The 27,116-nt window shown below is 35.6% G+C and overlaps 1 protein-coding gene and 1 long non-coding RNA gene across 3 annotated transcripts in view; one reads left to right on the plus strand and one right to left on the minus strand.

Moving 5' to 3' along the window:
* LOC138695803 (uncharacterized) overlaps positions 1–20,044 on the minus strand; it is a 49,724-nt gene extending 29,680 nt beyond the window's left edge. The window contains exons 1-2 of the long non-coding RNA XR_011331193.1: positions 19,918–20,044; positions 16,058–16,177 (exon numbers count right to left, since the gene is read on the minus strand). This is a non-coding gene — a long non-coding RNA (uncharacterized lncRNA). The remainder of the gene's footprint in view (positions 1–16,057; positions 16,178–19,917) is intronic.
* Positions 1–25,672, plus strand: part of Dpp10 (Dipeptidyl peptidase 10) — a 589,638-nt gene extending 563,966 nt beyond the window's left edge. Inside the window, exons 10-17 of one of the 2 annotated variants that reach the window (XM_069820006.1) lie at positions 1,666–1,789; positions 1,899–2,128; positions 3,784–4,055; positions 7,147–7,507; positions 15,997–16,191; positions 19,933–20,090; positions 21,350–21,561; positions 23,515–25,672. In XM_069820006.1, the coding sequence (XP_069676107.1) occupies positions 1,666–1,789; positions 1,899–2,128; positions 3,784–4,055; positions 7,147–7,507; positions 15,997–16,191; positions 19,933–20,090; positions 21,350–21,561; positions 23,515–23,661 (1,699 nt within the window). In that variant the 3' untranslated portion in view covers positions 23,662–25,672. The remainder of the gene's footprint in view (positions 1–1,665; positions 1,790–1,898; positions 2,129–3,783; positions 4,056–7,146; positions 7,508–15,996; positions 16,192–19,932; positions 20,091–21,349; positions 21,562–23,514) is intronic. The other variant, XM_069820007.1, reaches the window with a different exon arrangement.
* The last annotated feature ends 1,444 nt before the right edge of the window (positions 25,673–27,116 follow it).

Genomic DNA, 27,116 nt, shown 5'->3' on the forward strand with positions numbered 1-27,116 from the left:
TTGGTTCACTTTTGGAGAAAAACACAACGACATATTTATAAATTGAAAGAATATCAATTAATAGTAGCAGATTTATTGGAATGTTTAATTTAATTTTATGGAGTAGGAATATTTTGCGCCACAATAAAAAATTAATCTTTAAAGCACTGCTACAAAGCACTTTATTATATGGCAGTGACCAGACTACAAGCCGAGAGATTAATGGTAGTAGAAATGAAATTTTGAAGGACATCAGCAAGAATATCAAGAGAAGATAAAATCCGAAATAATAGAATCAGAGAAATTATGCAGATGGACAGAAATATTTTAGAAACAATAGAAGGAAACGTCTGGGTTGGTATAGACATTTAAAACAGATGATGAAAATAGAATACCATAGAAGATACTGAATTGGATGGCGGAAGAGACAAGAGGAAGGGGTAGAGTCTATTCGGTAGACCCCGAGAATGTTGGTTGGATGGGATTCAATGGAGCATGCAGAGAAAATATCATCATCATCATCATCATCATACAAAGAAGGGATGGCGAAGTAATTCACAACCTCTCTACATGGATAGAAGTAACCCAAAGACAGGGTCCAATTTCTGGTCTGAATCTGAAACCTTAACCTGATTCTCAGTAATGGGAAAATTTACTCTACTCTCTCATACACACAGCTCTTTATGATCAAGTATGCATGAAACTTCACCTCCTTGTGCTTCATAGCAGAGTATCTAACTGATGGGAATCAAGCAGCTCTGTTGCAATCGTACATCATCATTGATTAGAATGCCGCTGCTATATCCAGGAATAGACTTGCATAATGTTTCCTAGAAGATCAAAGCAGTCCTGTAGATAATTATGTGAATAGATATTACCGGTATATTTATCTAGGGTTTTATCTAGGGTTATAGCTAAAAAGTATTCAATTATTGCCTCCATCCTACAACTAGCAAATAAGCAATCAACTGAAAGCGGTACAATTGAAAAGATTTTATATTTGGGAATATTCTCCTTTCATTCGAATTCATATGTTGATTTTGTTGTTTCAGTGATTATTACTTCACAGAATTCACATGTTTAGTTTGTTTTTTCAGTGATTATTACTTCACAGAATTCGCATGTTTAGTTTGTTGTTTCAGTGATTATTACTTCACAGAATTCACATGTTTAGTTTGTTTTTTTCAGTGATTATTACTTCACAGAATTCACATGTTTAGTTTGTTTTTCAGTGATTATTACTTCACAGAATTCACATGTTTAGTTTGTTGTTTCAGTGATTATTACTTCACAGAATTCACATGTTTAGTTTGTTTTTTTCAGTGATTATTACTTCACAGAATTCACATGTTTAGTTTGTTGTTTCAGTGATTATTACTTCACAGAATTCGCATGTTTAGTTTGTTGTTTCAGTGATTATTACTTCACAGAATTCACATGTTTAGTTTGTTTTTTTCAGTGATTATTACTTCACAGAATTCACATGTTTAGTTTGTTGTTTCAGTGATTATTACTTCACAGAATTCACATGTTTAGTTTGTTTTTTTCAGTGATTATTACTTCACAGAATTCGCATGTTTAGTTTGTTGTTTCAGTGATTATTACTTCACAGAATTCACATGTTGATTTTGTTGTTTCAGTGATTATTAACTTCACAGAATTCACATGTTCATTTTGTTGTTTCAGTGATTATTACTTCATAGCAGTAACATGGGTGAGCGTGACAGAGGTGTCAGTAGTGTGGATGAACCGACCACAGAATCTATCTTTAGTCACAGTATGCAAGAGTCCTATGTGGTACTGCCAAGAGGTAAAAACATTCATTACAAAGAAACTCATACAGTACAAGTTAAGTTATTAATTATAAAAATACTTATGTAAAATTCTAATTAACGTCATTCATGCTTATTTAATTTCAGACACAAAGAATAAGTGGGGATGGTCATGGATGGGTGGACTCACAAGATGCTCCACTCTTCTCATCAGACGGAAACAACTACATTACCATATCACCTGTACGTGACGGGCCTGCAGGTTTCTTCAAACATGTAGTATCAGTAAACATACCCAAGAAAAGAGTGCTGCCACTCACACACGGCAAGTTTGAAGTGGCCAAGATTTTAGCATGGGACCATACAGAAAATTTAGTGTAAGTTTATTGCTCTGAACCTGGAAAAAAATCAGACCTCACGATACCATTTGCAATACAATAATCTGACAGTATAATAAAACTTGTTTGAAACAACTCTGTAAATATTTTGAAACAACTCTGGAAAACGGTTACAACTCCTTCTCTTAAAATAAGCTCATAAAACTCAATGCGTTAGATATTTGAAACATCTCTACACTACAAAATGTATATAGGCATTTCATTTTCCCCTTACTAATGTATAATTTGATACAGGTACGGAATTTCTATGCATTTCCTTCAGAAGCTGTAAGCAAAATATAGACAACAATTCATTAAAATAGTTGATAAGAATTCTCATCTGACTATACATAGTGAACTGTAAGCAATGTCATTAATGTCAGGGGGTTATTCTTTGAGATATTTCAAACAAAAAAGTTTGATATAATTTTGCTCGTTTTTGCTTTCTTTTCGAGATAAAAACTGTTTTATATGCAACATTCCATACCTCGTTTTGTGAAAGTCATTGATTTAATCCCTAATATGCTCAGTCAGTTTAAGAGAGCAGAATATTATGGTAGTAAAAGATTGAAATAATTTTAGTTTTGTCCAGCTTTTGAAATTAAAAAAAATCATCACCCAAATTCTTAAAGATTCCTTGGAGATCATACAATTTCATTTATACCACTCAGAAGGTCTTAATTAAGGAAACGCCATATGCTAATTTTAATTAAAATCTTTTATTTATAAATTTAATTTTAAGGTTATCTTTTAAGATTTTAACTGTCCATCCATAAACCACAAAAGAAGTAAATTAAAATCATCAGTACCAGTTGCAGAAGACACAGCCCTGCAGTATATATTGACTACACCCCACCTCTGGCTACTAGCAACAGGCATCTATAATGAACACCGATCAAAATACCCCTCATTTCTCGTGAAAAACAACTGAATAGACTACAGTGGACTATAGTGGATTTTATGTTGTCAGCGAACACCTGGATACATTAAGAAGATTGATGATTGATTGATTGATTGATTGATTGATTGATTGACTGATTGATTGATTGATTGATTATAAATGATTGATTGATTTATTGATTGATTGGTTGATTTTAAGATTTTATATTATAATTGATATTCAATGCTCTATTATTACAATTTATTTATAATAATATTCCTGTGTAATTCATTGTATTATTGCTATTAATTTTCTCGAGGTCAATCTTAAGTAAGGCCAAACGATTTATTTTTCTTTAAATCTCTCTCTCTGTGCAGAAATTTGATCCGAACAAATGTAACATTATAAAATTCTTTTGCAGAACAAAAAGTTACATTTGTTCGGATCAAATTTCTGCACATTTGAAGAACAAAACTAAAATTCTTTCAATCATTTACAATCACATTGCATTCTTCTATTAAAATGACTGAGCCTATTCAGAATTAAATCAATAGCATATAAAACAACAAAATTTTTATCTTGAAAACGAAGCAAAAACGAGCAAAATCGTATTAAATTTTTTGTTTGAAATATCTCAAAGAATAACTCCTGAAATTAATGACATTATTTACAGTTCCTCCTGTATATCAGTTTACCAACTACAATATTAAGTGATGAAAATATTCACGAAGTACTGGTACTATCTTACTATCACTTATCACTATGATTATTACAGATACTATCTGGGCATACCTGAGGGGCGCCCTGGACAGATGCACTTGTACCGAACAAGTTCAGCATCACCGCGCGTGGGTGTGCCCTTGAGTGCACCTCAATGTCTCACCTGCCAGCCAGAACAGCCCAGCCATCACCCCTACTCAGCATATTATGCCGCCATGGCAACAGGGAGATCGGGGGCACATAGTGGGAGTGAATCCTATGAATGGGGGGACGAAGAAGATGATTCAACACCTGCGCCTACACAGCCACCATTGAAAAAGAAAAAAGGTGAGTGAGTGAGTGAGTGAGTGAGTGAGTGAGTGAGTGAGTGAGTGAGTGAGTGAGTGAGTGAGTGAGTGAGTGAGTGAGTGAGTGAGTGAGTGAGTGAGTGAGTGAGGCATTTATGGACATCTGCACTTGCATATTATATTCTACGTGTCAAGTTGTAAAAATATAAAGAATCTCTGCCTTGTTCATCACAGCCAGTAACAGAAGAGAAGTGAATTTTTTTCAATGTTAGTAGTGGCTTACAAATAATTTTTTTTTTAATACAAGTAATGCAGGGGCGTATACTGGTTAAAAGGTTTGGGCTACCGCTGACCCTATTATTACACAAAATATATCTAACAATTACTTTAATTTTAATTACTATGGTAAAACTAATAATACAAAATTATTACATTATGTTATATTATAAACTTTTTCTTTTGTAATTTCCTTGGGCTACCGCCGGTAGCCCCGGTAGCCCGCAAAATACGCCCCTGAAGTAATGATTATTGAGCAAACGTTAACACTGTCAGTGAAGTGCTGAAATTTCCTTTTGAGGACCTAGAAATTCAATTAGATCTTCGTTGGTTTAGTTAAAATTTTTGTATTATAGTTTCTGTTTTTTCGGAATATGTATTATATGTCTTTCTTGTGTTAAATTCTATCGTACCTGGTTATCATGTTTCGACCTGTTATGGGCCTTCTTCAGAACTGGCTGTTGCTGGTCTAGGCGTCTTTTGTTTTGTTTCCTGTGGGGGTGTGTTTGTGTAGTGTAATGTGGAGTCAAAGAGTGTGTGTGTTCTGAAATTGAGTTATGTGTTCAGAATTTCTTTTGGGTGTGTTTTTGTGTGTCTGTATATTTCATATTGTTCTAGTGTGTTTAGTTTCTGGCTTCTTGGTTGGATGTGTAGAATTTCCTTGTCTGTGTTGATGTCTCTGTAGGTGTAGTTAGCATTTGTGACGTGTTCTGCATATATGGAGGTGTTTTGTAATTTTGTTATGGCTGTGATGTGTTCTTTGTAACGTGTTTGAAATGATCTGCCTGTCTGTCCCATGTAGAAGTTGTTGCAGGTGTTACATTTGAGTTTGTATATGCCTGTGTGTTGTATTTGTTTGTTTGTGTTGTTTGTGTGTTGAGATATATTTGTAGAGTATTATTTATTCTGTATGCGATGTTGTAATTTAATTTCTTGAATGAGGTTGCAACCTTGTGTGTGTTTTTGTTTTCGTATGTTAGTGTGATGTATTTTTTTGTGTTCTTGTGTTTGTGTTGTATCCTTATGTTTTTTGTGATTATGTTTTGTTTTTCGTATTATGTTGTCTATTATGTTCGGGTTGTATCCGTTTTCTTGTGCTATGTATTTGATTGTGTTTAGCTCTTCTTTGTAATCATGTTGGTTCATTGGTATGTTGAGTAGACTGTGTACCATTACACTACACATTATAAACTGAAAACAACAAATCCACAGTGGCGTAGCGTTAATGTAAGCTAAAAAGCTCAGCTTCGCCAGTTAATAATAATTTCATAATAAACCTGCAGTTTATGAACAAAATTATTTATTAATTTTAATACAATTTATATTTAGGCGTTAAATATTGTGATGCGGCAGCTCAGGATGATTTGTGATGCAGCAGTAAACATGAAGCCTGCACACACCAGCTTCTAATCCTCTCATTCTTCTGTGTAAATCACCCCGCAGATTTTCCATCTATTTCTAACAAAACTACCCTGGTCGCAAGGCTCGCAAGAAGCTAGCTTTAACATTGAAAAGAATTTAGTTTCCGAGTTATCCCTTTCGTGAGTTGTGTTTAGTTGAAGTGTTAGTGTGCATTGTGGCTGATATAATAAATAATGAGTGAAATAACTGTTGCTGACACTAATTTACTTGAATTTTTAGGACAATTCCATTATCAAGACTGACTTATGAACAAAAGTGTAATTTAAAAAGAAACGACCGACTCCCTTGCTGTCAATGAAGGACACAACCAAAACAGACGCATACTTACGTAATTACTAATACTGTATTTATTGACCGTTAATATTGTGATTTCTCTAAATATGACAGAAAGTGAGCTAGTGTTAAATTATACCTATACCTGTCTATTTGTTAGAGATATGTATAAACCATGAAATCATAATTTACTACGTACTATTTGAGGTGATGCCTTACTGGTGTTACTTACGAGGTTCCAACCAATCTTCGGATTGCTGACTTGACATTGATTACTATTTATTTTAAGCCTATATTTTTGCAATACGTTTTCTCATATGTACATGGAAGACAATTTGATTTAGCTTCCCCTTGCTCAAAATTTTAAGCTACGCCACTGCAAATCCATAAATTTTCTAGAGATCACAATAACAAAAGTCGACAACAAACACACATTCAAAGCCTACAGAAAACCCACAACAACAACAACACACATACACAACACATCCAACCACCCCACACAACACAAACAAGCTGCATTCCAAACAATGGTACACAGACTACTCAACATATTATAATCTAAAGAGTTAATATTTTGAATCGTTTTTTGCAAATTAAACAGTTTAGCCATGAGTTTAATAATTGCGAAAATCATTAAAATAAATCTTGCAACGCAGCGCACTATCGTGCATCACCGACTGAGTATAGCAGAGAGGGAGGGGAAGGTAAGGAGTGCAGGCCGTGCTTGCTAGAGTAGTCGTGATGTTGCCAAATGCTTCATAGAAACATAACGATTTCCTCTAAAACGGTGAATGTTAGAGAAAAAATGTATTTAGATTTTTCAAATCTTTCCTTATGATCTATTATCAGTTTCATTTTGGTGCAGAGGTTGTATAATACGTAATATGAGATAGATTAAATGGAAATCAGTTAGTTTGCCTCGTCTTGTTTTATAACAAGTAACCTATTAGCAAGTATAAATTCAAATAGGTACAGTAATTAAATAATAAAGTGAGTGAGTGAGTGAGTGAGTGAGTGAGTGAGTGAGTGAGTGAGTGAGTGAGTGAGTGAGTGAGTGAGTGAGTGAGTGAGTGAGTGAGTGAGTGAGTGAGTGAGTGAGTGAGTGAGTGAGTGAGTGAGTGAGTGAGTGATAGATTCATATTCTCACATGTTTATGTTAGTCACCATTTTTCAATTTCTAGGGAAGCAAAAGCACAGGTGGGATGTGATGGACATCCTAGTCAGACCGTGTCAGTACCACAATGTGATATTTAGCCCAGGACTCAACTATTATGTGTTGGAATGCCTGGGACCTGGTGTACCAACTGTACAGCTCTATGCAACAAGGGGTACCACACCAAAACTTCTTGCCACACTTCAAAATAACACTCGACTAATAGAGAGGGCTTCCAAAATGGCACTACCCCAAGTTAAAACGTTTCCTGTCCAGATATCAGGAGGATACAACGCGCAAGTCCGTCTTCATCTGCCCCCAGGTCTCAGGGAAGAAGAGATTACTCGCTACCCTCTAGTTGTACATGTGTGAGTAAAGTTAGTTAATATAGTTTTAAAAAAGAGCATTGTTTATTTTATTACTACAGTATACCAGTGGCGGCTGGTGGTCAAAATAATGAGTGTGCTACAATTTCTATATTGGCCTACTGTATACACTTATATGTATTTATCTTAATTTGAGACTCGCCTAGTGACGAAATATGAAATCCATACGACGTTCCTTCCTACTGCAGAACTTGTCAATTACCCTGGTGTTAAACCCTTCAACTTGGATATCATACTCTTTTCTATTGACAGTGTTACTTCACAGAATGGATCCTGTGAATTGTTGGAGGCTATGTATCGTAACAATTGAACAGCTCCATCTATATTCAGGAAGGCAGGTGTTCCATATAGAACTCAAAGTTGTGTCTTAACACTGTTTTGTTCAGTACAGTATAGCTGTTGACAGCAATTTCAAGTTCGCGTTCAGGAAAATTAGGCTATCCAAAAATTGCCAAAAAATTTGCTGTTTAACAATTTTGTTGCATCTAGATAGCTTAAAGACTGGAAACGGTGAGTATTTTTCTGAATTATACGGTCACATACTTCCTTGGCTTCAGTTTTCTGGGATTCCATTCTTCGTCGCTTGCTGACTAATTCAGGAGAAACCTCAAAAACCAGGTAAACTGCAGCAGCAGTCGGACACTTGAATTACCAAATAGGCCTACATTGTAAATAGTTCCGAGTTCTTCCACAGACAAGCATTCTCTCGTTACGCTTTACTTTTGCAATCTCCAAGCTGTGTTGTGCTGAAGCTGACTACAGCACTTCCCCGCGTAAAAATAACCAATCAGGGCAGTGATTTCAGCTTCGCACATGCGCATTAATTGTCTACATTCTCATTTAGAGTTTTGAGTAGCACATTGTACCCCCTGAGGCACCAAAGAGCTAAGAGCGAAGACTAAACACTCTATAACGCGTCATGAACATAACCACGGAAAATTGTCAAATGGCAGATCAGATACTATGGTGATATTGCAAATACATTATTTGAGCAAAAATTATCATTGTGCTGTAGCACTGTAGCACATAAGGACGGGCCGCCCCTGCAGTATACACGTAAACCATATCAATATCTTGATGTCTAACGTCTAACCTATAAAATATTACACTCTATGTTCCTAATAATGAAGATACGTGTGGCTGAAAATTATAGTTTTCCTTCCAACTGGATACTCACCATCATATTCGCTTTCGTAAAAGTCTGTCTGTCACTGTCTTCCAATTCCCTGTCGCCAGTCTTCTCTATTCTACCACTGTTTATTCCTAAGGCCTCTTCATATTATGGCCTCATTTATTCTTTATAATCCATATTTTTCGAGGTCCTCTTCTTTCCCTTTCTCCTTTATGAAATCAGTTAACTGCATTTTGTTGCAGCCTATGAATGGCCATTCTTTCAAAATGACCGCAACTTTTGAGCTCTTTTATGTGCCCATGTCGAATCTTCTGTACACTACTTTTAACAATTAAATGTAAACAATTTATTAAATGGCGATCTTACTCGTGTTAATTATGTAAGCATGTGCGGCTTACAGCTGTTTCGGTGCTTTCAACACCATCCTCAGAGCCTACTAGATCTCGGCGCTATCTCAACTTCGCTGCCTGTTGTGTGGGTGCGTTCATGTGATGAAGAGTTGTGTCAAATAGTGTGTGTGTTCTGAAATTGATCTGTGTGTTGAGAATTTGATTGGGGTGTGTTTTAGTGTGTCTGTATATTTCATATTGTTCTAGTGTGTTGAGTTTTTGGTTTTTGGGTTGTATGTGCAGGATTTCCATGTCTGTATTTATGTTATTGTATGTGTGGTTAGCATTAGACATGGAAATCCTACACATACAACCCAAAAACCAAAAACTCAACACACTAGAACAATATGAAATATACAGACACATTAAAACACATCCTAATCAAATTCTCAACACACAGATCAATTTCAGAACACACACACTATTTGACACAACTCTTCATCACATGAACGCACCCACACAACAGGCAGCGAAGTTGAGATAGCGCCGAGATCTAGTAGGCTCTGAGGATGGTGTCGAAAGCTACGAAACAGCTGTAAGCCGCACATGCTTACAAAATTAACACGAGTAAGATCGCCATTTAATCAATTATCTTTTATGTGATTCTTTTTGGGTGAAATTTGTTATTTTCATTTCTTCCCTTATTGTTTCATTCGAAACATGTTCGTTTCTGAATATTCTAGTAGAAAGCTTCCAAAAATAACTTCTATTGTTAAAATTGGTTTTTTATTCTATTTATTTTTTTATTCTATTGTTTGTCGAATGCCACATGCTTGAGTAAATATTATACTTTTGGTATTAGGATTGCATAATATGCATTTTATTATACAGTTTCATATTTTTTACTAATACTGCTTTATATCGAGATTTTAATGCACATAAAGCATTTCTGCTGGTGCTATTTCTTGAATTTTCTCTGTGATTTCACAGCAAGATGATTACGGTATATTCTTTGCACATAGTGTTGGTTACACCAGTTTCCAAAATCACCTCGATTGTGCAGGAAAATCCAAGTCTAGCCTGGGGGTAGAGGAAAGAGGAGCATTTCCCTCCACTGCAGAAAGCACCTCCTCTACACATGTACTGCTTATCCTAACCAGGGATAATAATTCTCTCCCCCCCACACCGCATTTTCTAGAAATGTATGTATACTTTCAGGTACTGTTATACTAGGACATTCGATAAGTAATGGCAACAATGCTGTAAATCAGTGCTCCTATAGTCCCGTCGTTCTTATTTCCGACAGCCAATCACGTTGCAAGTCGGCTACATTTAAACATGTGCGTCTTGTCATTCGCTGTTGATTTCGTTATGGACTTCCTAAAGCTCTATAGATACTGGGTATAATCGTCCGCCATTTTCGTTCTTTCCTTGCCGTTTGCAGCAAGCGGACGAGAATTTACAACAGTACAAATTTTAATTCCGCGCTCTTTTAGGTGTGATTGTTTAAAATAATAATAATAATAATAATAATAATAATAATAATAATAATAATAATAGTAATAATAATAATAATAATAATAATAATAATAATAATAATAATAATAATAATAATAATAATAATAATAGAATCAAGGGTAACAATCGACTTAGAGCCATGCAGCTGGATACTCCAGTAATTAAACCTTCAACAAACAGTGCAACATATGATCCACATACTTTAACGTTATAGTCAACAATTGATTTCGTCAGGTATACAAAAGCTATCTCAACATTCACTTAGCTATTTATTTTTAAGTTTCTCACATTAAACATTATAACAAGAACGTAATCGACAGATTGAATTTTTTTCCGGCAGCGAGTGCCACAAAGCATTGGCCTGGGGTGACCGCCGAAGGGCCGGCCTTTCTATGAGAATCCACAGTTCTAACAGACCTAAGTTGTTACTCTGCAAACTGAGGTCAGCGCATATGTTACTCCCAGTAACTGGGAAACAAGTACGATACAGATTTCGAATAGGAATCACTTTTAAAAGTAATTCTTTATAAACATTTCTCTCGCTTTGACTCACATCTAAAGTTAAAAATAGAAAAACTTTAGAAGGTGTCAATGTCTATTTTGAACAGGACACTTCGAAGTTAGTAATTTTTTCTCCCTTCCCAAAAAACATTTTGATTTCGAATTTTTTCTATGCCTTCCTTAGATATTTATCTGTGAAACCTAAGATTTACAATGCGATCATCATAGCTGCTACGACGTGATAATGTTTAACAGTGCGGAAAATAGCGTCGTCTGCTAACCGCAACTGGCAATGAAAGAACTAAAATGGCGAACGATTATACGTACCTACTCTTTATAGAACCTACTCTTACTAGGAGGCAGAGCCACGCCAGACATAACAGCGACGTGACTATAGGGGTGACCATTGGAATATTGTACTACGTAATAGAACAGCGATTGTTTCATAAATCTGCAATATTGAAAGTCTAGAAATAGCCATATTTTGTAAATACAGTGGCTGTTTCTGATTTGTAAAAAATGTTCAGTAACTGCTTCATAAAAATCAAAGTTGCAAGAGAAAAAAATGCAACTCGTAGCTTTAGGGCATTACAAGAAGTTCGTGAGAGAGAAGTCCTACCATATCGAACTATTGCAAGATGGTTGGAAGCGAGACAGTCACTTTCAATCAAGAGTCGACAACCAAAGAAATTTAGATCGATCAGTGAGAGACATATACAAATGATGCTGCAGATGGGGTCCACCGTCTTCCAAGGATTTGGCAACATATTGTTGACATGGCAGGAGACTATTTGAAATATGTAATGCCAAAAGTAACCTAAATAAATTTAGTGTGAAACAGTAACTATGTTGCCATTACTTTTCGAATGCCCTAGTATTACTACTGCTACTACAATTTATTCTATAATTTATTTAATGGCTACTAATTTTCAACCTTTCTACAGCTGCCTGCAGTATAGAGAAGTCAATATTGTATACTGATAATATAAATTCTGCATTTTGAATGATTCATGTGCATGTGTTTAACAGAAGAACTGTGTCATTATTTAAATTATTAAAATTTACAGTGAAATGGATGAGAAAAGTATGCGAAATCAAGTTAAATTAAACTGATTTCTGCTTTACAAACGTTATAACTACTTCATTATAATTGAAATATGCTAAGTCAACTAACTCTTCTTGACAGAAGTACATTTTATACATATATTTTACATATATTTAATTATTTGACATAATAAATTCATTTAACTCATGCCCGAGTAGTTCACTAGAGATTTTTCTCGTTGCCAAAACTTTTTAAATGGCTCCGAGGTCCACTTAGCCACCTATCAAAATGAGTACCAGATCTTTCCCAAGTGTAAAAGCTGGTTGGAACATGATGCCGAGCGCTCCACCTCATTCTAGTGCTGAGGCCACAAAAACATGAGTGTTCTACCTCCATGTTTACATGCACTCTCATGGCACGTGAACGGCTTGACTTTACATTTCGTAATTGTTCCTGCAATAAAGGCTGGTTCACAATAAACCGGGAACGAGAACCAGAATGAAAACGAGAAGCAGAGAACGTGAATATGAAATTTTTTGATTCACAATAAACCGAGAAAGTAGACAACTATGCATATCGATATACATGTCAATAACGATATATAAAGTCGATATTACGCATTCTGATGTAATTTGTGTATAATTGACCAATGGCGTTCTCTCATGAGTACAAGGCAGCCAACAAAGTTAACCAACTTCGAAATTTCAACTGAAACATTTCATTAGGTACGGTACTATAAATATGCTCATGCATCTTTATTATCACAACCTATTTTAAGTCTACCACAACATAAACTAATTAGAGAAGAAACATTTGTAATAGAACAAAAATGAACACAACAGTAGTTATTGAATTGAAGCATGTATATGTAGTGTATAATATAACCAATACAGTAATAAAATATGATTCACTTACGATCGGTGTTCAAAGATGCAGCTATTAAAAGCCACGTATTCTCCTTGATTTTCTTATCTTTATATGAGGCGCACCGCTTATCGTAAACGTGAGGATTTTCCTCAACACTCAATATTAAAATCTCATCAAATAAAACTTGCTCCATGATGCACAGCACAGATCAAAATAATGCATAGGTTATGTCACGGTCTTCTTGCTACAAAATATACGACGACAAAATAGCTTTTAGATGGCAATAAAATGAATCTATTGGGCTGTCATTGGAAATGTGAACGCCAAAGTTGAAACTTGGCCAACTCTCCGTTCCCGATCCCGGACTCCGGCAAGCTTTTCGTTAATTGTGAATGCTCACATTTAAATGTACACATTTTAACAATTTTACCGTTTTCGTTTTCGTTCCAATTCTCGTTTCCTGTTTATTGTGAACCAGCCTTAACTGCTATGTGACATATTTATCGATTTTCAAATTTTTGCTTTATTAAATAACTTAAATAGTGATACAGCAAATAATAAAGTCTCCTATATGTAATTATATTTCTTTCTTTCGAAAATGTAAGAATTCACAATCTCCTATGTACCACTGCCACAGAATGAATAAATGTGTTTTTCCTTCCTACTGAAAAATTTTGTATTTTGCACATAGGAATTATTGCAGGAACGACGACGATTTATTTTATTTAACTACTTATATATTTGTTTGTTTTATTTATAGCCACATAGAAATCTTTCATAACTTGACATTAGAAGTTGTTGTTGTTTTCTAATGCCAGGCGTTTGACAATAAAGTCATTTGACCTCTTGCACTCCAATATTTTTCAAAGATATTATCATGGCCAGCCACTGAAGCACAGATTTTGAGGTGTTCCGAATCCATTTCTTGGTTTGAGTTGCACAATGGGCAGTTAGGGGACTGATATATTCCAATTCTATGCAGGTGTTTGGCCAAACAATCATGGCCTGTTGCCAATCTAAATGCAGCTACAGACGATTTTCTTGGTAAATCGGGAATTAACTGTGGATTATGATGCAGAGAGTTCCATTTTTTCCCTTGGGATTGTGTTATCAAATTTTGTTTGTTGAAGTCTAAGTATGTAGATTTAATAAATCTTTTCACAGAGTAATATGTAGTTTTAGTAACAGGTCTGTAAGTAGCAGTGCTGCCCTTCTTTGCTAATGCATCCGCATTCTCGTTTCTGAGGATTCCACAATGGGATGGTATCCATTGGAATACAATTCTTTTATTGAGTGATATTAATTGAGAGAGCATTTTAGTTATTTCTGCTGTTTGAGATGAAGGTGTGTGTTTAGAGACTATTGATAGAATAGCTGCTTTGGAGTCTGAATATAATTGTATTCTTAAATTTATTGATGTGAAATAGAAGATTCCTGAGACTTTCACTTATTGCAACGATAAACATTAGAAGTAGATAATGTGATCAACAGCACACTCCAGCTTCCTTTTACTCTTAGGAAAAATCCAGGACAAAAATTTATTGGTGTCTGAATGAGTGTTGAAGCTGTTACGAAAGTTATAATTGGATGAGGGATCTCACGCCCACATAGTCTAGGGCGACTAGATTTTCTAAATTGAAAAATGGGACAGTCAGGATTTTTACATGAATTGTCAATCAGAGAAGAAGATCCCAAAGTATTAATTGCCATTTGAAACAAAGAGGAAATAGCTTTACTTGCACATATTATAACCATTTATAATAAATCAAATTATCACCTTTGTATCTGTTAAAAATGTATCTTTATAACCTTAAAATTTTGCATCTTCACATAAAATTCTTAAAAACAAGAATTGTCATTAAGTCAGTTTCTTATAGGTATCTCATATTCTAACTGCAACCGGGTTATGTTGTACATTTTTTATATCTTTGATACTGTTTTATACTTTAGATAGAATCATTTTTCAATGGATTCCATCTCATTGTGGAATTTTGAGAAATGAAAATATTGATGTTTTGGCTAAGAAAGGTAGTACAGCCAATTACAGACATGTTGCTAGACCTACATTTCATTCTCTAAAGCGACTCATTAAATTAATATGCCAGGTAATAATAATAAAAATTTTATATCCAAATCCCAAGGAAAACATTTTGTATCAAATTCCTGATTTACCACGAAAAATTTTCTGTAGCAGCATTCTGATTGATCACAAGACCTGCTTGTCGGCCAAGCATTAGCACAGAATTGGAATATATCAATCTTCAAATCGTCCGTTATGTAACTTACAAAAAGAAATGGATTTAGATCACCTTAAATCTGTACCATACTTCAGTAGCTCATTTTGAAAATATCTATGAAAAATATTAGAGTGTGAGAAGGCAAATGGCTTTGTTGCCAATCGTCCGGCATTAGATAACAACAACTTTTGATAATTCTGTATTTTCTGAAAAACTTTAGATGATCCTTTAAAAGACTAAAAATCTTACGCTGAAAAATTTATTTTTATGATGATGATCTTAACAGTTCCAAACATGGACTCTAGTCTTTCATTCTGACCACATAGAATCCACATGAGTGAAAACGTCTCTTTCATGCTGTTTTTATTCCAAAAATTACCTACAGCATGTAAACCACCCTCATTAGGAGTTAATATTCTGACTAAACATAAACCTAAAACTTAAAAAAAAAAAAATGTATCTTCAGTTGTACTGGCACTATTTTTCCAAGATTTAAAATTTTCTGCAAAAGTTTTCTGTACATGTCCTATTTCCTCAAACAGTTTATCTTTGTCTTCTACTCTTTACCTCTTTACACCATTGTTAACTTCTGAAATCCACTGGATACACTGGATGTGCACAAAGGAAAAACTATTAAGAAAATTAGAAGACTACTTAAAAATGGACATCTAGCCAATTCAAGTTCTTCCAGCCCTAGTCTCTTGCTCTACTGCAACTCGACTTCTTTATTTATGTATTCATTTATCTAACTTTTTTTTTTTTTCAAGGTTATGTTTTGCCGGTAATTGCATTTTCATACGAATTTATAGTATAAATGACACTAAAGACTTGATCCTTTACAGATATGGTGGACCAGGTTCACAAATTGTAACAGAAAGATGGAAGCTAGACTGGAGCACGTACCTGGCAGGAAATCGAGATTTTATCGTGGCTCAGATTGACGGTCGAGGCTCAGGAGGACAAGGCTATCAGATGCTTCACGAAGTCTACATGAGGCTCGGTACTGTTGAGGTTGCAGACCAGCTGGAAGTCACAGCGTAAGCAAACATTCTTAGTTGATAAAAACATTCTTAGTTGATAAACAAATGAAAAACTTCTATTAATCTAGTTTCAAACAAAATCTTCACATGCGAATCAACCTCTACTGATATGCACAGGATCTAAATGTGGTAGCTACTAAAAATGATGACATACTAATACTAATAATATACAAAGGAAACAAAAGACAGATCCAAAACCTACATCAACACATAAATAAAATACACCCAAAGCTACACTACACATTAGAAAATGAAAACAACAAATCCATACATTTTCTAGACATCACAATAACAAAAGTAGACAACAAACACACATTCAAAGTATACAGAAAACCCACAACAACAACAACACACATACACAACACATCCAACCACCCCACACAACACAAACAAGCTGCATTCCGAACAATGGTACACAGACTACTCAACATACCAATGAACCAACAAGATTACAACGAAGAATTAAACACAATCAAATACATAGCACAAGAAAACGGATACAACCCCAACATAATAGACAACATAATACGTAAGACAAAACAAAACCACAAAAAACAGAAGAATACAACACAAACACAAGAACACAAAAAATACATCACACTAACATACGAAAACAAAAACACACATAAAATTGTAACCTCATTCAAGAAATTAAACTACAACATCGCATACAGAACAAATAACACTCTACAAAAACATCTCAACACACAAACAACACAAACAAACAAATACAACCACACAGGCGTATACAAATTCAAATGTAACACCTGCAACAACTTCTACATAGGACAGACAGGCAGATCATTTCAAACATGTTACAAAGAACACATCAACAGCCATAACAAAATTACAAAACACCTCCACATATGCAGAACACATCACAAATGCCAACCACACCTACAGAGACATCAACACAGACATGGACATACTACACATCCAACCAAAAAGCCAGAAACTCAACACACTAGAACAATATGAAATATACAGACCCACGAAAACACACCCCAACGATATTCTCAACACACAACTCAATTTCAAAACACATACACTCTTTCACTCTACACTACGAACGCACCCTCACAGGAAACAAGAGGCGCCAAGACCAACAACGATCAGTTCCGAAGATGACCGAAAATAGATCGAAACATGTTAACAAGGTACGTTAATAATATTTAACACAAGAAAGTTCTTATCATACATATTCCGAAGTGATACAGTGTTAAAAGTTGTGTAATCAAGATGTACAATGATATTACTTTTATTGTGCATAAAAGTGCATATTTTGCCTTTATTTATAAAAGCATCATATTTTAACATTTATGCAGAGAAACTGCATATTATGTATGTTTATTTGTCTTTCCCTCATTTTTAAAAGTGTGTAACCTCGTAAACACGACTAATTTATGTTTATGAATTCTGAACATAACGATGGCGCCCTCATAGGGAGCCTCTCAAGTTAGCAATTGGTATTCCTTCACTGCAGTCTTTAGCAGATTTCGATAGAACAATATCCAGTTTAACATCAGTTCCAGGAAATGTAGGGGATAAAGTGAACGAGAAAACAGAATATATTCTTTCCAAAAACCCTGGCTATTATCAACTTAAAGAAATTCAAGATATTCTCGAAGGAAAAACACCCCAAAAACCAACAAAATTTTCTATAGAACAGCTCACGGCTTTTGTGCAAGCCCGTCTTACTTCTTGTGAAGTAGAACGAAGTTTTTCGCGCTACAAAGCTATGCTGAGAGTCAACAGGCGAAGAATGACAACAGAAAACATACGTCACTGCTTAGTTGTGAACTGTACAGCATAAATGGAGCATTCAGCAATGAGGCAAGCACTTCAAAATCCATAGATTAAACGTAAGTTACCTATAGCTTATTATTCTGTTAAAATAATCTCAGACTGGTAATGCATATTTTGTAGCATATTTATCTATTTTTACGGCATAAATGCATACATATTCTTCACGTTTTTAGGGCATGAACTTTCCTTCCCTGCTAATAAGTAAATTTAATGAACCGAAATTCGCCTATGCAAGAGAGGTGTTTCTTGGATGCAACTCTAAGAAGAGTGAATGTTTCCCCTAGAGGAATCCGTTGAGGGCTCTCCGGTAGACTAGAAGATCTAGACTATGCGGATGATATCTGTTTCTTAGCTCATTCCTTTAAAGATATGAAAGCCAAACTGTAACAATTGGAAAAGGAAGCACAGAAGGTGGGTCTTCAATCAATATTAATAAAACCAAAGAATTGCGCATAGGTACCAATCAACCTACTCTTCTAACTCTAAGCAGCGGCGTAATTGAAAATGTGAAGGAATTCTCATATCTAGGCAGTATAGTCTCCCAGAATGGTGGTACAGATAGCGATGTGAGAGTAAGAATAAAGGCCTTTGGGCTGCTGAAGCCTATATGGAAGAGTGCTGCCTATACAATAAACATTAAACTGAGAATTTTTAACACAAATGTCAAATCCGTGCTTTTATATGGCTGTGAAACCTGGAAAATAACTAAAACTATTATCAATCAACTACAAGTTTTTATTAATAGATGTTTGAGAAACATATTAAAAATATTCTGGCCGGTCCAGATATCCAACGAAAACCTATGCTTAAAAACTAAACAAAAACCAGTTGAATTTGAAATTCGGCATAGGAAGTGGGGATGGCTGGGACATACTCTTCGCCGACCTCCAGATGACCCCGCCAGGAAGGCATTGGATTGGAATCCGCAGGGCAGCAGAGGAATTGGCAGACCCAAGATAACATGGAAACGAACTGTTCTAACAGAAACAAAAACGATGGGGAAGACATGGAGTGAGATCAAGGAGTTGGCCAGGAATAGAGTAAGATGGAGAAGCTTTGTGAGAGCCTATGTTCCACCTAGGAATGATGGGAATATTGATTGATTGAAGAGAAGTGTTGAAGCAATAAACTGTAAAGATTGTGGTAGCATTTAGACCTTTGCTGTGGTAACGGAAGAAATTGAAACATCTTCTTTTGGAGATGTGATCTTGTATTCTACATACTAAGGCAGTTTGTGAACATCGATTATTCTTGTAAGATACAATTGTAAATAGACTTGAGCTAGATGAAGACAGCTTGTTTGATGAAATTTCTTGTTTGAACAGCAGAGAATATCAAAGTGGAAATAAGAAATTACCAATATTTGTCCAATATAGAGTGAAATCTCTTCATTTTTCTCTCAGCTAATGGTTACCTATGTGCAACTCCGAAAGCTGATTGAATTATCTTTATCATCCTGGAAGTAATATATCAGGGAATAGGGTTTTTCCTTCAATGAACATGGTAGGGGAATCCAAATATTGTAGACCTAGATACAGAATGAGTACAGATACTGCTTGTCATCTTGAGAAACTTCAACATGACCTCTCAAATTATTCTATAAATTTTGGGTTCAAAGAAGCTCTGTTTAGCAAGATTAGCTCATCTTAAAAAGATCCAGTAATTTCTAAGTACAATAAGTACTGTACCGGTACCTTCAACATTTAAAATTTGTGTAAAAACATGCATACCGGTAACTAAATGGCAAATTAACAGGAAAGTTTAAAGTTCTTTTTTCTCGATAATTGTCCCCAGAAATGGTGAAAAATATCTGATACTGGTAACCTTACCATAGTTCAACACAAATTATTATGACATAAACAATTTAATTTTTTGAGTGTAATACAGAACGAGAAAATATGTGCAATTTTAATATACCGTTCACTGTTGTAGATATCTGAGAGACTCTCTTCACTTCGTGGACAAAAGACGGGTTGCTGTTTGGGGATGGAGTTACGGAGGATTCATGGCAGCAATGGCCCTGGCTCGTGAGCAAGATGTCTTCCACTGCGGCATTTCTGTAGCTCCTGTCACGACATGGAGGTTATATGGTTAGTTCAGCATGTTTGAAAACACAGCACAGATAATGCGAACTCTGGATGTAATACCGGTACTAATGTTTAAAAAGTTTGTATAAAAATATACACATTTTACTGTGAATTTTTATTTATATTTTGTGTTTCATATCTACAGTTACTTTGCCTTTTTAAATGCTGTTATCTGTGTGAATTTTTATTTATATTCTGTACTTCATATCAACGGTTACTTTGTCTTTTTAAATGTTGTTGTCTGTATATTATAATTTTTGATTCGTGAAATCTTATGTTACTTTAATTCTATACCGGTACTCAAAAGCAGAATTACTTATAGTCGTGACGCTGTTATTCCCGGCGTGACTCCTCCTCTTTGCTTACATCTCAGGAAGTGAAGGCTCTATAAAGTCTAGGTAGGTAGTACCGTTCGCCATTTTTGTTCTTTCGTTGCCGAGCTACCATACGAGGAATCTATTTGTCACACTGTTAAATACAGGGGCGTATTTTGCGGGCTACCGAGGCTACCGGCGGTAGCCCAAGGAAATTACAAAAGAAAAAGTTTATAATATAACATAATGTAATAATTTTGTATTATTAGTTTTACCATAGTAATTAAAATTAAAGTAATTGTTAGATATATTTTGTGTAATAATAGGGTCAGCGGTAGCCCAAACCCTTTAACCAGTATAAGCCCCTGGTTAAATATAATCATGTCGTAGTTCCTATGATAATAAATCAAACGCACTGTAATTCAGCAAATAATTGAGCAGCAAATAACGTCTTCGTGTGCTTTCTGCAAACACCAACGAAAGAGCCAAAATGGCGGGCGATTATATTAAGTATTTATCGAGCCTTAAAAAATGAATAACGTCTTCCTCAGCGAATCACAAGACGCACACGTTTAAATGTAGCCGACCTGCAACGTGATTGGCTGCCGGAAATTAGAGCAACGGGACTATAGTGCTCAGTTTTATAACTTAAAAAAAAATGTGAATACGGTACATTGCTTTTCTTACACTGCAGTAGAATTCGTGACTTAAGAAATAAACAAAACTATTATCTTTCCTGTGTTAAATATTACAAGTCAAAAAGAGTTTACATAAGATTTAAGGTATCGTATGTGACATGAAAAGAGTTACCAGTATGTCACTCTTCCAATTTGGCAGTTATTGTAATTATGTTATTACACAACACTAACAATTCAATTCACTGAATATTTTATGAAGTTATAGAATTTTTTTTTTTTCTAAGTTGCAACAAATTCATTTTTTTTTCAGACTCTGCATATACAGAACGTTATATGGGCCTGCCAAATGTGACAGGAAATTATAAAGGATATGAAGAAGCTGACGTAAATCTAAGAGTGGAACGACTACGTGATAAAATGTTCTACCTTGTACATGGGACTGCAGACGACAACGTGCATTTTCAGCAGAGCATGACCCTCGCCAAGAATCTAGCAAATAAGGGTGTACTATTCCGGCAACAGGTACCATGGTCTTAAAATTCCTATATAACATTATCTTGGCTTAAAAAGACGACATTTTTCACAGCATATGTTAATTTCATAGATGAAAATCCTCAAAACATAAACTAATTACCACAAAATTCTAATGCTGAAGGTTCAGTGATAAGATAAATAATTTAAGCTTCCCTTGAGATTGTGTAACTTTGAAGGGTTGCTTATGCAGGTGATATCAGTGATTGTTTTAGCAAGTATGCCAGGTATTTTGTCAAATATTCTTTTGAGAAGATTAACTCCATATGTAGATGAAATTATTGGGGATCATCAGTGTGGTTTTAGGTGTAATAGATCAACTATTGACCAGATATTTTGTATTCAACAGACAATGGAGAAAAAATGGGAGTATAAGGGTACAGTGCATCAGTTATTCATAGATTTCAAAAAGGCATATGACTCGGTTAAGAGAGAAGTTTTATATGATATTCTTATTGAATTTGGTATTCCCAAGAAACTAGTTCGATTAATTAAAATGTGTCTCAGTGAAACGTACAGCAGAGTTCGTATAGGTCAGTTTCTGTCAGATGCGTTTCCAATTCACTGTGGGCTAAAGCAAGGAGATGCACTATCACCTTTTCTTTTTAACTTTGCTCTAGAGTATGCCATTAGGAAAGTGCAGGATAACAGAGTGGGTTTGGAATTGAACGGGTTACATCAGCTGCTTGTCTATGCGGATGACGTGAATATGTTAGGAGAAAATCCACAAACGATTAGGGAAAACACGGGAATTTTACTTGAAGCAAGTAAAGAGATAGGTTTGGAAGTAAATCCCGAAAAGACAAAGTATATGATTATGTCTCGTGACGAGAATATTGTACGAAATGGAAATATAAAAATTGGAAATTTATCTTTTGAAGAGGTGGATAAGTTCAAATATTTTGGAGCAATAGTAACAAATATAAATGATACTCGGGAGGAAATTAAACACAGAATAAATATGGGAAATGCCTGTTATTATTCGGGTGAGAAGCTTTTATCATACAGTCTGCTGTAAAAAAAATCTGAAAGTTAGAATTTATAAAACAGTTATATTACCGGTTGATCTTTATGCTTGTGAAACTTGGACTCTCACTTTGAGAGAGGAACATAGGTTAAGTGTGTGTGGATAAACTTCAGGGCTTCTACCGCGTTGTCTTGGTGTTAGTGGCTGACGTTTCGACCCCTGTGTTGTGGTCAACACAGACAACGCGGTAGAAGCCCTGAAGCTTATCCACACACCATGTACACCAGCCGCGGAAGCCTACGCGAACGCATAGGTTGAGTGTGTTTGAGAATAAGGTGCTTAGGAAAATATTTGGGGCTAAGAGGGATGAAGTTTCAGAAGAATGGAGAAAGTTACACAACACAGAACTGCACGCATTGTATTCTTCACCTGACATAATTAGGAACATTAAATCCAGACGTTTGAGATGGGCAGGGCATGTAGCACGTATGGGCGAATCAAGAAATACATATAGAGTGTTAGTTGGGAGGCTGGAGGGAAAAAGACCTTTAGGGAGGCCGAGACGTAGATGGGGAGATAATATTAAAATGGATTTGAGGGAGGTGGGATATGATAGAGAATGGATTAATCTTGCTCAGGATAGGAACCAATGGCGGGCTTATGTGAGGGCGGGAATGAATCTCCGGGTTCCTTAAAAGCCAGTAAGTAAGTAATTCCAGCAATTATACATCAGCACTGGAATTGCCATCACTTAATAAAATTTTAATGAAGTATCAAATAAATTTTAGTCATGTAAACAATCTGCTTTGATGCGAATTTTTAGGCTTTCATAGTGATTGTGTTCATAACAAAAATTTGGGTACTTCACAGTATACTCCAACGTTTTTAAATCTGCTTTGAGCTTACATGTTTTGTGGTAATGTCACGTGAATGCACTAACTACTCTACATACATTTTTTACATTTCTCATTTCTTAGGTTTATCCAGACGAGACTCACAGTTTAAGTGGAGTCATGCAGCACCTATACAGGTCGATGGCGAACTTCTTGGAGGACTGTTTTCGCAAGCAAGTTCCACCAGACTTGAAAGCTGGACTCCGCAATGGTGGGACAAGCGGAGAGTGAAGCGAAAGAGTGACTACCAATTGCTGCACAAAATTTTACCAGCAACTCTCACACTTCCATATTTTCCCTTCAGAGGGGGGCTCTTTTAATAATAACTGGAAGACGTGATTAGGAGCAATCATGGTCATTCCGCTGAACTTGGACAGTGAATCTGACCAGGTGAGGGACTGCACAAGTTTTCGGAGGCGATCTCACTCAAACTACAAATTGCTCACAAGAAAATGTTGATTTTGAAATGGTAAATTCCATTAATGATCTTAGAGCTGTGAATTTCTTCCTCATACTTGAATAGATAGTTTATATTTCTAGAGAATATTAAATCTCAGAAAGTAATAGAGATAAATGTTTTTTCATAACTCTCACACACGTGCTTGTACTTCGAAATGGTATGTAACGAGCTGTGAGAATTTGAGAAGACACAAGATGATGTAACTTTACTTAAAGAACATTACCATTTTACATTTTTGTCCTAGTCAGTTCAACATAATTCAAATTTGAATCTAAAAACTATCAAATAGATGAGTGCAGATCATAAATATATTAGAGTTCTAAGTAACAACCTTCTTAATACTGTTTTATAGACATCTCAAAATCAGCATTTCCTCATAAAATGTCTGTTCCAACTTTTCAATTTTTCATTATCATGTGATGAATTCAATATTTAAACATTACATGATGATCATGTTCTGAAGAAAGTTTGTAGTAACAATTTAAAAGGCTGTGATAGGAGTTACACAAACTATTTATAACTTGTAAATAGTTATACCAAAACATCTGAATAAATATAATATAAATTAAATATGCATATAACATCAGCGACAAACCTCATGAAATAAAGCCAGGAAAGAGAAAACATTAAAAGATACATTTCAAAGGGAGAAGGAGCCAGAGGTAAAGAAATCTGTAAAAGAGAAAAAAAAGATAATGCTTAGATGAAATCAAAATTTGAAATGTTTTTGGTAGAAATATATTAAGTTGTAGGCTAAAAAATCTGATAATGAGAAATAAATGAAGAGGCATATCAGATTTTGAAAGAAAATTGCGGTCCAAGTGCATTCCTGGCTATATTATGTATTACTGGTGGAACAGTAAACAACATAGGTCTTGTGAAGTTAAAGAACACAAAAATTGAAGTTAAAATTTAATGGGTAAAGCTTAAGGAATTAATTTTTTGCAATTCATTTCGATTGATTTTCAGAAAAGTCTGTAATATATATTAGGAATATTTATTTTTCAGTCACTGACTTTACTGCAATATATGTAAGGTACAAAACCTTTATGTTACATGTTTTAAAAATCGTATGAACGTTTTCGTTGGATTATGCCAACATCATCAGATACGACATTCATTCTAGCAATATCATTAGTCTCTACAAATACAAAACATATTGAATAGCATATAGAGTAATAAAACATGCTAAAACCAACATAATTAGGATACAGAATGTCATTCTTGTGTGACTGCCCTTATTATCAAATAGTTGAAAGTAATTTTGAACAAGCACTCAAGGCAAACCTACAAGATACACACCATGATTCACACATATCTGGACAGTGGAAAGATGTGCATCAATAAGAAATAAGAACACGGACATTAACAAATTCGCTAATATAGTTCAAATACTGTAATTGATCTCTTCACATTTTACAATATGCAGATCATTCCATTTTAATTTTTTATTCATTTATTCATTCATTTATTTTATTCCATAGATCTTACATGAGCAATGAAGCTTTAAGATGTGGAACAAGTCAAAATTTTACAATATTACAATTACAATTTTTACCAATTTTTATAGTTTTACAATTTAGTAATTTTCTACAATTTTTACAATTTTGTGCAATTTTTTACAATATTTCGGCGAGATGTAGTGAGATGAGGTGAGGTCTGAGGATTTGCCAAAATATTACCCGGCATTTGCCTTTCGGTTGGGGAAAACCAACCAGGTAATCAAATCAAAGGGGTTGATGCCAAGGACTCACCATAGACTCGCCATAGACCATCCGGCTTCAGTCCCACAGCTGTGGAAAACCTCGGAAGAAACCAAGGACCAAAGGGGATCCAACCCAAGCCTGGATGCAGCTCCGGATCAGCAGCCCAGCGAGTCTGCCGACTGAGCTACATCGATGGCTCTACATAGACTCGCCATAGACTATCCAGCTTCAGTCCCACGGCTGTGGAAAACCTCGGAAGAAACCAAAGACCAAAGGAGGATCCAACCCAAGCCCGAAAGCAGCTCCAGATCAGCAGCCCAGCGAGTCTGCCGACTGAGCTACATCGATGGCTCTACACAGACTCGCCATAGACCATCCAGCTTCAGTCCCACGGCTGTGGACAACTTCGGAAGAAACCAAAGACCAAAGGGGGATCCAACCCAAGCCCGAACGCAGCTCCGGATCAGCAGCCCAGCGAGTCTGCCGACTGAGCTACATCGATGGCTCTACATAGACTCGCCATAGACCATCCGGCTTCAGTCCCACGGCTGTGGAAAACCTCGGAAGAAACCAAAGACCAAAGGGGGATCCAACCCAAGCCCGAACACAGCTCTGGATCAGCAGCCCAGCGAGTCTGCCGACTGAGCTACATCGATGGCTCTACATAGACTCGCCATAGACCATCCGGCTTCAGTCCCACGGCTGTGGAAAACCTCGGAAGAAACCAAAGACCAAAGGGGGACCCAACCCAAGCCCAAACGCAGCTCTGGATCAGCAGCCCAGCGAGTCTGCAGACTGAGCTACATCGATGGCTCTACATAGACTCGCCACAGATCATCTGGCTTCAGTCCCACGGCTGTGGAAAACCTCGGAAGAAACCAAAGACCAAAGGGGGAGCCAACACAAGCCTGAACGCAGCTCCGGATCAGCAGCTTGTGAAAACTTGCAAACACATACATATATATTGTAATTCACACGTGTACTTTCAACTATTTGATAATAAGGGCAGTCACACAAATATAACATTTTGTATCCTAATTATGTTGGTTTTCAGTATGTTTTTATTACTCTGTATGCCAGTGGCGGCCGGTGAGGCATTCTGGTGGTGGTGCCAAAAATGAAAAAAGGTTTTACGCAAATTACCCTAGTGAAACTGATAATCGCAGCTCAAGTTTACATTATGTTAAATAAAACACATTAATTAAACCAGCTATTTTACTAGGTGTATAGTTAATAATGCATCTAGTAACAGTTACAATAACATTTCCGAAACTAATAACGAAATTTACAGATAGAGATAATGCAAAACTTTTACAGTATTGTTAGTCAAATACAAATAACTTTTATAACTAGTAAAACTACTAGCAAAAACACACGAGATAAACAGTGATATAGATAATAAACGAACACGTTTGCATTTTATCTAACAGGTCGATGAATCCAAGGTAGCGGCCTGAATAACACATGTTCATGTCCTACACAGATCTCATGTATCGTTAACAAAAGCATCAATACTATAG

This window comes from Periplaneta americana, chromosome 3 (assembly GCF_040183065.1).
Source record: "Periplaneta americana isolate PAMFEO1 chromosome 3, P.americana_PAMFEO1_priV1, whole genome shotgun sequence".
NCBI classification, from domain to species: Eukaryota; Metazoa; Arthropoda; class Insecta; order Blattodea; family Blattidae; genus Periplaneta; species Periplaneta americana.